Source organism: Myodes glareolus, chromosome 3 (genome assembly GCF_982192425.1).
Source record: "Myodes glareolus chromosome 3, mMyoGla1.1, whole genome shotgun sequence".
In the NCBI taxonomy this organism is placed as follows: Eukaryota; Metazoa; Chordata; class Mammalia; order Rodentia; family Cricetidae; genus Myodes; species Myodes glareolus.
The window spans coordinates 85072029-85085270 of record NC_142028.1 but is presented as its reverse complement, the minus strand read 5'-3'; the positions used below and the strand labels follow the sequence as shown (position 1 = coordinate 85085270).

At 52.1% G+C, this 13242-nt stretch overlaps 1 protein-coding gene across 1 annotated transcript in view; it reads right to left on the bottom strand.

Annotated features, from left to right (window-relative positions):
* Positions 1–13242, bottom strand: part of Mroh7 (maestro heat like repeat family member 7) — a 52979-nt gene that overhangs the window by 22642 nt on the left and 17095 nt on the right. The window contains exons 5-13 of the mRNA XM_048453253.3: positions 9870–9929; positions 8604–8683; positions 8245–8374; positions 6330–6425; positions 5430–5534; positions 5172–5307; positions 2195–2307; positions 1321–1497; positions 810–964 (exon numbers count right to left, since the gene is read on the bottom strand). Of these exons, the coding sequence (XP_048309210.3) occupies positions 810–964; positions 1321–1497; positions 2195–2307; positions 5172–5307; positions 5430–5534; positions 6330–6425; positions 8245–8374; positions 8604–8683; positions 9870–9929 (1052 nt within the window). The remainder of the gene's footprint in view (positions 1–809; positions 965–1320; positions 1498–2194; positions 2308–5171; positions 5308–5429; positions 5535–6329; positions 6426–8244; positions 8375–8603; positions 8684–9869; positions 9930–13242) is intronic.

The following is a 13242-nucleotide window of genomic DNA, read 5'->3' as shown; positions in this document are numbered from 1 at the left end:
ACACACACACACACACACACACACGGGAGGGAGGGGGAGAGAGAGAGAGAGAGAGAGAGAGAGAGAGAGAGAGAGAGAGAGAGAGAGAGAAGAGCTCCCTCTGGTGGGCAGTACAGCTATAATGGCTAACTTCTTGGGATCCCCTGATCCTGACTCTGTGATTGACCTGCTCCCTTGAACACACCCCCTCTTGCACAGGTCTGCATATTCTTCCACATTTCCTCAGAAACAACCATCCTATGTAGTCCCTGTCCTGATTCATGCATTTAAAGGGGCAATAGATGGGCTTGTCCAGCAGGCTAAAGGAAGCAAGACGTGTCCTTTGTCACCATCTGGCTAGGTTCCTCTCCAGCCCAGACAAGAACCTCCATGGAGGCAGCGAGTGGGGAGCCACCTTCTGCTCACTGACACTGTGGAGCAGTCTTCCCTAAGGGAAAGCTGAAGACCAGAGAGGGCACACGGGCTACCTGAGACCAGCAGCTACCGTAAAGAAAGAACTCCAGGCCTTGGAGTCAGTCAGATCTGAGTGTAGATCCCCACGCTAGCAATGCCTCAACGGGTATAGAGGCCAAGAAATATCTCCGGAGCCTCATTTCAACTTTTGTAGACCAGAGCTGAGTTGGGAATTAGAGAATGGACCTTCAGTATAGATCCAGCAATGCTCAGGAAGAGCTTGGCTGGCTGTCGTGACTGCAGACTGTGTAGGAGCAGGGAAGGGTGGGGCTTCTCTAGACAAGATCATCGCAGCCTGAGACAAGACTGCCTCAACCCTTTGAGGTCTAGAAGACAGAAGACTCCATGCTTGGTACCTGTCCAGTGGGAGGGGGCACATGAACAGGGCCACCACGACCTCGGTCATGAAGGAGCTGGCCAGGAAGGAGATGGGCAGCAGGGCCACCTCACGTGCCCGCGGCTCCTGGATGTGGCTCAGTTGCATATAGATGCCCTGCATGATTTCTGGAATCTGGAGGTCACCATGAGCAGGGGGAAGGCAGGCCCATGGGAGAAGCAGAGAGGGGACAAGAAGCATGGGTAGACGGCAGAAGGGTGTAGGGTAGAGTAACAAAAGGGAACCAAAGAGACAGGGGAGAGGGGTCACAGGACAGGACAGAAGAGGAGAGAGATGTTCAGGGGCCTGCCACTCCCCCTGGAGTGAGACAGACCCCTAACTGACCTCCCCACTCAGGGCTGGTGCATCCTCCTCCCTAGCCCAGTGCTCAGCTTCAACCCCGCCCACAGGCAGGCTGTCCCAGGAGAAGCAAGATCCTGGGGGGACTCCCCCAGTCTGATATCCGGGCCTTTGCCTCCAAGAGGCCTTACCACCTCCAGCGCCCTGTGGCGATACCACTCCAGCACAGAACTGAGTGTGACCTCCGAGGCCAGCTGCATCATCTCCCCAGAGTCCTTCCCCTGAGCCTCTGAGATGTCCTTCAGGCCTTCCAAAGCCGCTAACAGCAGGTCCTTCACCTGCTGGGGCCCCAGGAAGTCTCCAAATTCCTGAAATATAGGTAGAGAGGTCTTGGCACTGTTGCGTAAGGCGGATCCCCCGAGACACACAGAGAAGCAGACTCCACCCAGCTCGAAGAGAAAGATTGGTGCCAAGTGCCACACACATTCTCTAATGCGTGCATGTTAGACCCGCTGACAAGGTCAGAGGGACAGCCGGGCACTAAGGTGCTCCTGTAGTCCAAGCTGCTTAGGAGGCTGAGGTAGGGGGACTACATGAGTCCAGGGGTTTGTGAGAGTAGCCCGAGGAGGATAACAAGGCTCCATCTTTAAAAGAAGGAAAGGGGGGTGGGGAGAGAGAAAGGAGAGGACAACAGGCAGGGATGATATGGTCCCTGCAGCCAGAATTGGCTGGCAAGCGCCCAGGAGAAGGAAGTCATGGTCTGGAATAGCAGTTCTCAACCTCCCTGATGCCTTTACCCTTTCCCACACTTTCTTATGTTGTGCCGACCCCCATAGAATTATTTCACTGCTACTTCATAACTATAATTGTTCTACTGTTGTGAAATGGAATGTAAATATCTGATATACAGGGTCACATTAGAGTTCATAAGTAGAACAGAGAGGACAGAAGAGGGCACCCAGGAAGGGTGTGCCGCCCAAGAAGGCTTCCTTCCTAGGATGCTTTCTAGTGGCAACCCCTTGTCCCTCCCATCCCGGCCTGGGAGCCCGGACCACTGGTAGTCACCGCAATGACACGCAGAATGTTCTGGCATGGGCTGACAGGGTTGTAGGGCCCTAGGAAGTGCTTGTTGATCTCATACAGCTCTTTCTTGTTGGTGTCTTCCTTGTCCTTGGTTCCTACAGGAGAAGACACCTTCTGAGGAACCCTGACCCCACCATTGCTTTGAACTGTCTGTTAAGCCCACATCATCATCCTCACAGTCTGTCTTCACATAGTGAACAGGTGCAGGCAGCTGGTACCCAAGTCAAGCAACCACACAACCAGCCCCCCTCCACCCAGGAGCCCCCTCCTCTTACCCCTCTCAGCACCCAGAGCAACAACTGTTCTGGTTTCTGAGGCCCTAGGTAGAGGGCCTTGCTTTTGAACTTTTCATCAATGGACTCGCAAAACGTTATCCCTTGTGGATGGTTCCACCCTGCAGCAGCCGGCACGCGTTCTCATTCATTCGCAGTGTGGTCCAGTTTCCCACGCTAGGAGGGCTGCAGCGTGCATGCCTGTCTTACTTGGCATGCACCTCTAGGCTGCTTCCAGCCCTCCTGCCCTGTGCTGCTGTGGGCACACAGCAAGTCTCCTGGTGAACATATTGACACATCTGCCAGGGATGCGCCAGGGGAGAAATCCCCGACTCACAGTAGGCTCGGACTCACCCTCCTGAGACGTACTAGACCATTTCCCAGCCCTATCTCCCCTAGCAGTGTGCAAGAATCCCTGCTTCTTCAGCCCAAGGCATTATCTATTTCATTTTGTTATTGCAATTCTAGTAGCCAGTGGCTTTTCTTTCCCTTTTTTTTTTTAAAAATGTTTTTTGTTTGTTTGGTTTGGTTTGGTTTGGTTTGGTTTTGGTTTTTAAGATGGGGCCTCACCATGTAGCCCTGGCTGGTCTGGAATTCACTATATAGACCAGGCCTTTAACTCACACACCTGCCTCTGCCTCCAGAGTGCAGAGATTAAAGGTGTGTGGCCCCCACATCTGCTTCACCCCGTTTCTAGTTCTTGGATAGAATCCGGGGCCTGGCGCATGCTAGACAAGCACTCTACCCACTGGATACCCACAGCTTTGCAATCCTCTTTTGGATTTGAGCTGTTCCTGTGTTCATGTGGTGTTTTTATTTTGTTGGCTTATCGTTACTTATGCTTGGTTTTCTTGAGACACGGGGGCTCTCATAAATCAGGCTGGCCTCCAGCTCTCTCTGCTGCGGAGGATGACTTGGAGGCCAATGCCCCTGCCTCCCTCCCCCGAGTGCTGTGCACCACCATCTCTAGTCCACTGTGTGTGTCTCCAGAGGCGAGGTCTCTTGTCCAGGATGACCTTGACCTTCCCATCCATACTGGTACTGCCACTATGTACCACCAGACCCAGCCCTGGAGACACCGTTAGTGAACACCAGTCTCTCCAGCCTCTGCTGCTTTTGTTCCCTTTGTATCTAACTTACTCTGTGCTTTACTTGTTTGTTTTTGCCTATTATCTGTCTCCTGGCAACGAGAAGGTAAGTCAAAGAGAGAGGTGCTTAATGAATCTCTTCTCGAGGCTGTGCCCCCCGAGCTAGGGCAGTGCCTGGCACAGAGAGCCTCCTGGTCTTCTGGGAAAGGAAACACATTTAGGGACTATGCTCTCATCGGAGCCAGGCCTGGGTCCTTCCTGGAGCCATTTGGTCTGCACAAAGCCTGGACACAAGAAAGGGTTGCTGAGGCTGAAGGGCCTGGGGTTCTGTGGCCAGGCAGAGCCAGCTCCAGGCTAGCCTTGCACTTCCCACGGATTGCCAATCCAAGCTCATGTCTCCCTCCTTCAGACTGACTGTGGCTTGGGACTCTCAGCTCAACCTGGGTTTCAGCAGGACGGATCATACTCAGATACCTGAAAAGTGACTCATTGTTCATCTGCAATCAAATTAAACTGAGCGTCCTCCGTTTCCAGCCATCTCCGGCAGCCTCGCTTTGGTCTATACTGTCCCCATCCTAGGGCCGATCAATATTATAGACTACCATGAACATCCCCAGTCAGTGGAGGATTCCCTCGGGAAGCATTGCCCCAAATGCTGGAATTAAGAAAGAGCAGAGACCCCAAAAAGATCCCAGAAGCGGGGGGTGGGGGAAGAAGAAAGCTCTGTGTGATAAGGGCCTATGACATGGAGCCCTGAGCTGGTCTTTCCATGAGCTCTTATGAAGAATAGCATTTAATATTGCAAAAAGAGCTATGAATTACACTCTACCGTAACCCTGTACAGGTGAGGAAACCTAGGCAAGGCAAGTGCTGGCCTGAGGTCACCCAGCTGGGAAAGTCGAGCGTCACAGCCAGGTCTGCTATGCAGGCCATTCTGCCTCCACAGTCAGGGAGTCTAAGCAACCAGCAGCCAGGACGAAGGAGAAAGAGAGGCCGGAGGCTGGGGGCAGCTGGCACTGGGCAGTCCGGGAAGAGGTAGGCTCATGTCATCTCCCAGGTTCCCTGAAGCCTAATCTCAGGACGGTCTCTCACTTCCAGGCTCCAGATTCTAATGGAGGACCTGGCCTTCATTAGTTCCTAATGCATAGTCTGTGAATATAGTCATATGCCAGGCCAGGACTACACTAAGGACAAAGAGAGGACCTTGCCCTTCCCTCGTGGTATTACAGCCTAGTAGGAACGACAGACAAAAGAAGAAGTCATCCATCATGCCTAGGTACCCATGGTACCAGGGGAAGGAGTAATTAAGGTTGGAACAATACAGCAAAGCTCCGTTAACGAAGGGCAGCTTCCATCAAGATGAATTTGCTATCTAGACAGGGCAGTACATGCATATAGCCCCAGTACTTGAGAGGCTAGCAATAATATAGTTAAGACCCTGTCTCTAAAACAAAACATGTAAAATAAAGGCTAGTTTGTATGGAGATAAGGATTTCACATCAGCTCCCAATCCCTACCTGACCCTTGCTGCCCTGCCTCCAACTGCCCAGATGTACCACCAAGCTCCCCTCTCTAGTTGTGCAGCTGCTTGGGACATACGTTTCTGGAGATCCAGGATAGTATAGAGGATGGTGATGCCGTCCAGAGCCTCCCGGCCAATCTCTTCATCAGGATCCCCGATACGAAGAAGGAGCCTCCCCAGCAGCAGACCCAGTGCTGGGAACCCTGAGGACATCTGTTAGTGTCATAACCACAGGGAGGGAATCTGTAGCTATCTAGTGCAGGGCAAGCTGCCCTGACAGCAGTGGATCAGTGGAGAAGAGTCCCCAGCATGTCCACCCCTCCAGGAATACTCACGGAGAAAGGCAGGGTCACGAGTGTGTGGTTCAGCACAGAGATGTTACTGTTCACAGCCCGTGCTCGCTCATGGGCCTTCCCAGAGTTCATCCAGGGCCCTAGGGGCTATGGGGACAAGGGAGAGATTCTGCTACCATTGACTTGCCAGCCCCTGCTGTCCAACATGTAAGCCAATAGCTTGCAAGAATCTTCCAGAAGAAGGCAATTAGCCATAGTCCTCCTCCTCCTCTGGTGGCTCAAACCCCAAAGACAGACAGGGTTTGAGCTGAGAATAGGACTCAGACGGAGAGGGGTCAAGTTAGAAACATGGAAGGGACAGCGACAGGGGTCAGGATGGAGGAAAGTGGGTGAGGCAAGGGGTGGCTGTAGGGAGCACAGCAGACAGGGAAAAGGCAGAGGTCCAGACCTGTGACCCCTGCTACTCAGGAGGTCATACTGGGCAGCTCACTAAGACAATGTCTACAAATAAAAAGTTTTTAAAAGGGCTATGGTGCCAGGCAGTGGTGGCGCATGCCTTTAATTCCAGCACTCAGGAGGCAGAGGCAAGTGAACCCCTGTGAGTTCGAGGCCAGCCTGGTCTACAAGAGCTAGTTCCAGAACAGCTACGACTGTTACACAGGGAAACCCTGTCTCAAAAAACCAAAAATAAAAGGGGGGGGGGGGGCTATGGCTGTAGCTCAGTAGGTAGAGCTTGCCTAGGAGGTGTGAGGGCTTAGGTCTAACCCCCAGCATCACCAAAAACTCAATAAAACGGTATAAAATACGACGAGGAAGCAGAGCATGAGTTTGAGACAGTGTCCTGAAGTCGAGCCACTCCTCTGGGATCCACCTCCCACTTCTATCAAGTTTCCCTGTTTCCCTCTGCCTCCCTGCTCCCTCCCCAGCCACTGTGCTGCACACCTCCAAGATGCTCTTCAGTCCCGCGGGGGTAGGGTCTTCGATAAAGAGGGCATTGAGCAGTTTCTGCAAGGAATCTAAGGTCTGGTGGTAAAGTGTCTGTAGACAGAAAGAGGACAGGGCTGCTGGGGGGCTCCCAGCAAAGCTGCCAGCCCCAGACACCCCCTGGGTTGGTCCTGGAGGAGGGCGCACTTGCACACACGAAAACTGTATCTGCCCCCATCTCTGTGCCTCACCTAATAGACAGTAGTAGGCAAATTACTTCCTCTCTGTGGACTCCAGCTTATTTAGCAACAAATCGGGAATTAGTATCTCCGGACTTCCTGGGGGTGGGGCATGAGCAGAAGCCTGGCATTCGCTGCCTGGCACGAGCCAGACAAGTGCCTAGTGATTTGAACATCCTCCATTACTTGGTCTTTAAATTGTTTTTCTCATTTTGCAGATCCAGGAACACCTATCCAAGGTCTCACAGCAAGGAACATAGACTTAGGGCTGGAGAGCTACCAGACCCATCTGGCTTTATCTTCTCAAAAGTATTCTGCTTCCTGTTACTTCCAGACCCCTCTAGATCCCAGGCGACCCTTAGGGAAGCCATTTCTGCCCTGCCCAGGTTCCTCCTCGCTTGCCCATACTACAGTCCCACAGTTGCTCCGTGAGAACAAGCAAAGCTGAGAGATGGGCTCAGACAGCTACGGGAAGACCCTCTCTTTCTTACCTGCTCTACTTCTGCTGGCTTCCATAAATCTATTCCCTGGGTTGTCATTGTCCCAGCTTCCTAATTTCACACACTTTGGAGCCAGTGGCCTTTAGGATTACATCGCAACCACTGAGCAAACCCTGCAGGCCACTACCTTCTCCTGCCTGCCCACTGTTGCTGCTTATTAGACACTACTGCCCTCTGCCGGCAAGATTCGTAACTACAAGAGAGCTGCAAGAGAACCTGTTCTTTCCACAGCAAGGATTCTGGCAATGGCCTTGAGTCCTCTCATGGAACCAACTTGAGAACCCAGAAGCCAGAGCTTATCTTTCTGTGTGGCCTGACTCCGACCATCCTAAGCTCTCAGAGTTCCTGTCTCACCCTTCTGGCTCCAGTCACACGGCCTCGCCGTCGTCTTGGCAGTTGGCACAGGTTCTGGACAGGTTCTTTATGCCACCCTCTTTCAGGGAATCACAACATCCCCCACCCTCCCTAGGCCATGTCCCTCATCCACACTCCTTTTGGTACCCCGTAGGTTATGCGTGTAGTGCTGACCACCCCTGAGATTTTGCATTTGACTGATTCTTTGATAGCATTCTTCCCCCACCACCCCCACCCCCCACTGCTGCAAGACAGCCGTAGTGATGTGGCCAGGGACACGGTTAACACCTGCTGAGTGGAAGGGGGATGGAACAGCTGGACTTCCTCTCACTCAACCTCCCACGTGACCCTAGCTCTCCTTGCATCCTATAGCATCCTACAGCTGAGCCCCACCCCAGCGGTACCTCCAGGAATAACTCTGCCAAGGCTTTAAGGATGCTTCCCAAACCCCCTTTGAGGTTCTGCTCCTCCAGATCTCTGCCCAGTTTTCCCCAGTCTTCTTCCTTACGGCCCAGTCCTCGGTTCTACCCTCTAAACCTGCCCCCTTCCTATGACTCTGAATTCTCTGTCTACATCCCTGATACAGGACAGGGCTTACACAAGTGGACAAGCCCTCCTAGGTAGTCACTACTGCAATAGTTCCCTCATTTGTTAAACAGTTATCGAGGGCCTATTTAGGCTGACACAGGAGAGGTGAAACCAACCGTCAAGGATTGGGAGATGTGGGGGGCGGAGGAGGCTCATGACAGACTAATTCTAGAAAGCCCCTACTCATCCCTGCGAGTTGTCCCTTCTGGACATGTCCCCAGCCTAAAGACCCAGCAGGAGGAGCGGGCTCACCTGGATGACCTCTGCCTTGGCCTCGTCTTTCTCCTGCATGGCCCGCACCGAGGGCAGGGAGAACACGCTCCGCACACAGGTGTTCACCAGCTCCACCCTCTCCCGCACACTCAGAGCAGGCTTGGTGTGACTGAGAGAGAAGATGCGAGGGGTGGAGTGAGGGAGGGGTCAAAGACACAGTGGGGAAGAGGGCACCTGACTCAGCTAGGCCACCTGGGACAAGTTGAGGTGTGAGCAAGGGCGTGGAGGTGACCTGTTCTGTGTAGACCGGGCAGGGGGGGAGGAAATGGCTCTGAGTGGACAGAGACGCAGGAGAAGGAGCAGAGCTTGGGAGAGAGAGAGATACGAGCGGTGGGTACCTCAGCTGTGCCAGAATCTCCATGGCTTGCCGGCGGACAGGGCTCAAAAGGGAATCCACAGGCTCCTCCTGAATCTGTCTCTGGGTGGGGAACACAGAGCCAGTGAGAGGCAGCTATGGCTGACTCCCCGGCTCAGACAGCAGGCCATGCAGGCTCTGGGCCTGGGCACACTCTCCCAGTGGACAGGTAGGAGAGCCAGCTACCGCCTAGACCAATCTCAAGCTCTCAGCTCAAGACCCCTCAACCCTCGGCGCCCTGATCTGTACGTCCCACGTGGAGAGCTCAGTAAGGGTCACCCCCGTGGTACCCTTTCTGTGACTGACAGCTAAACCGTGGAACTGACATACGTAACAAGCACCAGGCATGGCCGCTGAGAGCTGTCCAGTCAAATTCCTCAAACATCCTCCTACTTTTCATTAGTCATCTAACAACTACACAAGGTAGGTGTTCAATTAATAATTAATGTCAGCTAATCAAACGGAGAGAGTTTCTCTTTTATACATTGTGTATGGGCAGATGTGTATTGAGGGGTGTGTGTGTGTGTGTGTGCGCGTGCACGTGTGTGCGCACACTCATGTGCACATGTATGCAGAGACCAGAGGCTATCATTCTTCAGGAGTCACGCATCTTGGTTTTGAGGCAAGGGCTCTCCTTGGGTTCCAAAGCTGGTCAGTTAGGCTGGTCTGATTGGCCAAAGTGCCTGTTATCCGTCTTCTCAGCGCTGGGATTATAAAGGTGTGTCTAAATACCATGCCTGATTTTTATGTGCGTTCTGGGCTTCAAACTCTGCTTTCTTGTGAGGTAAACACCACTGTCTGGGGTCTGGGCTAAGCCTCCTAGCCGCTTTCTCTTTAAGGACCACAAAGCCAAATATAACTGTGAAGGCCCCCGTGGTGAGTGATGTATGGTTAAGAGGAAGCTGCTTTAGGGAGCTCTCTGAAGTTACCCACCAAGAGGGATCTCGGGGGAAGGGGGCGGAGAAAGGGTTGACAGCAGCTGCTCTCGGCTGCATAGTTTTCACAATGGGCTAATCCCTGGGTTGTGTCTTCCCACAAGCAAAGCTAGGCATGATCACACCCATTTCTGAGATGGGAAGAGTGAGGCTCAGAAAAGGGAAATGGCTTGCTCATGTTCCCTCTTGGCGGGAGGGGCAGTGAGAGGTAGAACTGAGCCTCAAGCCCCAGAGGCCTGCCTCCTGCTCCTATCCCCGTCCCAGCGCTCTCCGCAAGTCCCACCCCCACAGCACTGGGCCTGTGGCCCCCATACCATCATCATCTTCATCGTTGTCTCCTTTTCTCCTTTTGTTTCCATCAGGTCCTGATTCTCCTGGAAAGCAATGGTGTTCTCTACCTCCAGAGCCATGGGAAGCAGAACCACGGGGTTTCCCTCAATCCTGCCCTCCATCTGAGCAGCAAGGACAACACCCTCTGGCCACCCAGTACCTGCATCTCTCCCCAGCCACCCAATCCTGGCATCGGTCTATGTCTAGGTTTGGTTTCTGATTGTTGTGATAAAATACTCCAACAAAACCTGGCCTAGTGGCGCACACCTTTAATCCCAGCATTGGGGGTGGTGGGGGACAGAGGCAGGTGGGTCTCTGTAAGTTTGGGTCACCCTGGTCTACAGAATGAGTTCCAGGTTCCAGGACAGCCAGAGCTACACAGAGAGACCCCCATCTCAAAAAAAAACCCAAAGTAAATAAACAAATATAAACACCCTGACAAAAGCAACCTAAGGGGAAAGGATTTATTCTGGCTCCCAGTTCAGGGTACCATTCATGGGGTGGGGAAGTCACAGGAGTAATGAATGGTCACATGACATCCATAGGCAAGGAACAGAGAGCCAAGAATCCATGCAATCAAGTGCTCAGCTCCTTTCTCTCCCTCTCAGAACAGTCCAGAATCCCTGCCTAAGGAATGATGCTACCCACAATGGGCGGGTACTCAACTGATGTAATCAAGATAATCCCTTGCAGACATATACACGCGGTCTAGACACTCTCTCTGGAACTCTCTTCCCAGGTGATTCTTGGTTACATCAAGCTGACAATTAAAACTATCACAGCCCAAGAGAAGGGACACGTTCCTGCAGGGGGTGTCTGGGTATATATGAAGATTAGAGCTGGGCGGTGGTGGCACACGCCTTTAATCCCATCACTCGGGAGGCAGAGGCAGGCAGATCTCTGTGAGTTCGAGGTCAAGCCTGGTCTATAAGAGCTAGTTCCAGGACAGGCTCCAAAGCTACAGAAAAACCCTGTCTCAAACCGCCCCCCCCCAAAAAAAAAACAAAGAAGGAGAAGAAGAAGAAGAAGAAGAAGAAGAAGAAGAAGAAGAAGAAGAAGAAGAAGAAGAAGAAGAAGAAGAAGAAGAGGAAGAAGAAGAGGAAGAAGAACCTTGATGGTAGGATGGGAAGGATGGCTCCTGAAGTTACATTTGAGGGACTGTAAGGCACCTTCCCTCCCTAATCAACTAAAGGAGGACAGACATTAAGGGTCCATACACTTCAACCTGAAATTCTACCATCAGTAACACTTCTTCCTAAGCCTTTTGGTAAATTCCAGTCCAGTTAAGGCATTCTGCTACCTGAGAGATGGAGCCCGTTCGTCTGTGTCAACCCATCGATTCCCATCATCTTAAGACGGAAGACAGGGTCAGATGAAATGAATTGCTTAACATTACACAGTGAAGAAAAAAAGCCACCTTGATCTGATGCAGACTATGGAATGTTAATGATGGCCACAAGTGTAATGGTCTGCTCTGTCCCTTTAAGAGACAAGTCACTCCCACTCCCTCCCTTATCTGATGAGGCAAGCTGATCTTCAGCTTCCAGCCTGAGTCTGTCTCTTTTCCATCTCTCCCCCAAAGAGGCAGCTTCTGCCTCGCTCCATTATCCCCACTTTTCCCCTTCCCCCATTTCTCAGTCTCTCTCTCTCTACTCTTCCCCCTTCTTCCCTTACCCCCTTTCCCCTTCCCTTCCACAACCCACTAAATAATATCCAACCTCACCTATCCATGTCTCTATCTCTCCCCGCCAAGCGGCTCCCTGCCCAGGACCAGCTGCCCTCAGAGACCTGCGGCATGGTCTCGTGGCATCATCTGTCTTTCTCTCTTCATGGAACTCGCTGCCCCTCGTGGCCCACTGCAGCCACTTGGGGAACTGCACCGTGCCTGCCAGGGACTGGCTGCTCTCTGAACCCAGTGCCCACTGCCTGCCGCTTGGGGACCTGCAGCGCTTCTGCCTCTGCAGTCACTTGGGCATCTGCAGCATTTTTACTTAATCCATTACAACAAGTTCTTTCCCGCTAGTCCCTTCAGTGGACAGAACCTTCTCCAGCTCTGGCTCAGACTACTGTGAAGGAACGTGTGTCATGGTTTACCAGATGTCATGCTAGAAGGAAAGTCAGGCTGGACTAAGGAGGAATGAACCCATGCAGACAGGGAGCCTGGTGAATAAGAGACAATCGAGTTCCAACCCCCTAAGAGATCTGTCTGTACAACGTAGAGCAGATGAACCACCCAGCTGAATTCAGTCAAACATCAGCAAGGAGAAGGTCACCCTGAGAATCCTTCCTCCCCAGCAGCGGACTGAACTGAACTGCTTTGGGTTAATTAATTGCAGTTTGAAAAGTGCCAGTATAGGATAAATATAGAATATATACCTACATATAAATAGAGAATAGTCAGGGACGGCCGCTCGTGAGTGGACAGTCAGGCTTAATTCTGAGTAACAAGAGGAAGGGTGTGGAGGCCCGAAGAGAGTTTGGGATTGGTTTTTAGTCTGTTCAAAGCTATTGTGCTTCTAACCCAACAAAGGTCCCACCTAGTTGTAAATCAGAGTTCTGCTCTCTCTAGGCTATCGTCAACAGGTGTGGCTAGTGGCCAGACCTTCTGAAATAGGGAAGTAGTTGGTTCCTACCTAAAACAAAAGTCTAAGGATTCAACTAAGTTCCAGTTCTCTTTATGGAAATAACTTGGGATTCCACCCAGGGAGTGGTTTGTCTACAGAGTGTTTGGTCTAGGGCGTGAGTCTAGGGCATGAGTGATGAATGTAGCCCATGACTTTTAATTTGTATGTTAATGCAGTCTTTTGTTTTACTTCTATGTTTTACTTCTCCTTTTCCCCCTTCTCTCTCCTCTCTCTCTCTCTCTCTCTCTCTCTCTCTCTCTCTCTCTCAAACTCACTCTGCATGGCGTGCCTATCCATGTCTCTGTCTCTCGCCCGCAGTGTGACTCCCTCCCTGGGACCTTCAGAAATCTGTGGCGTGGTCTCATGGCATGCCCATCTGTCTGTCTCTCCTCATGGAGGCTGTCCCATCGAAGTCTCTCACCCACCACGCTGCCCCCTGCTGCCACATGGCCTGCTGCCTTCCACTACTCAGGGACCTGCAACATTTCTGCCACTGCAGCCACTTGGGGATCCACAGCATTTTTATTTAATCCATTACAATGCCTCCACTCTGGAAGAGGGTATTTTTGTCAAGGCTGACCCCCGACATAAGGGGAAAGGTCTATTTACCCAGCCTAAAATAACAGGTCACTGTTCTGTGCTTGGAGTTGGAATTAGCATCCGGCACATTGTAGACTCCTGTCAAGCTCGCTGAATGATGGCAGAGATTGCCTTTCCTGTACTAGCGCTGAGC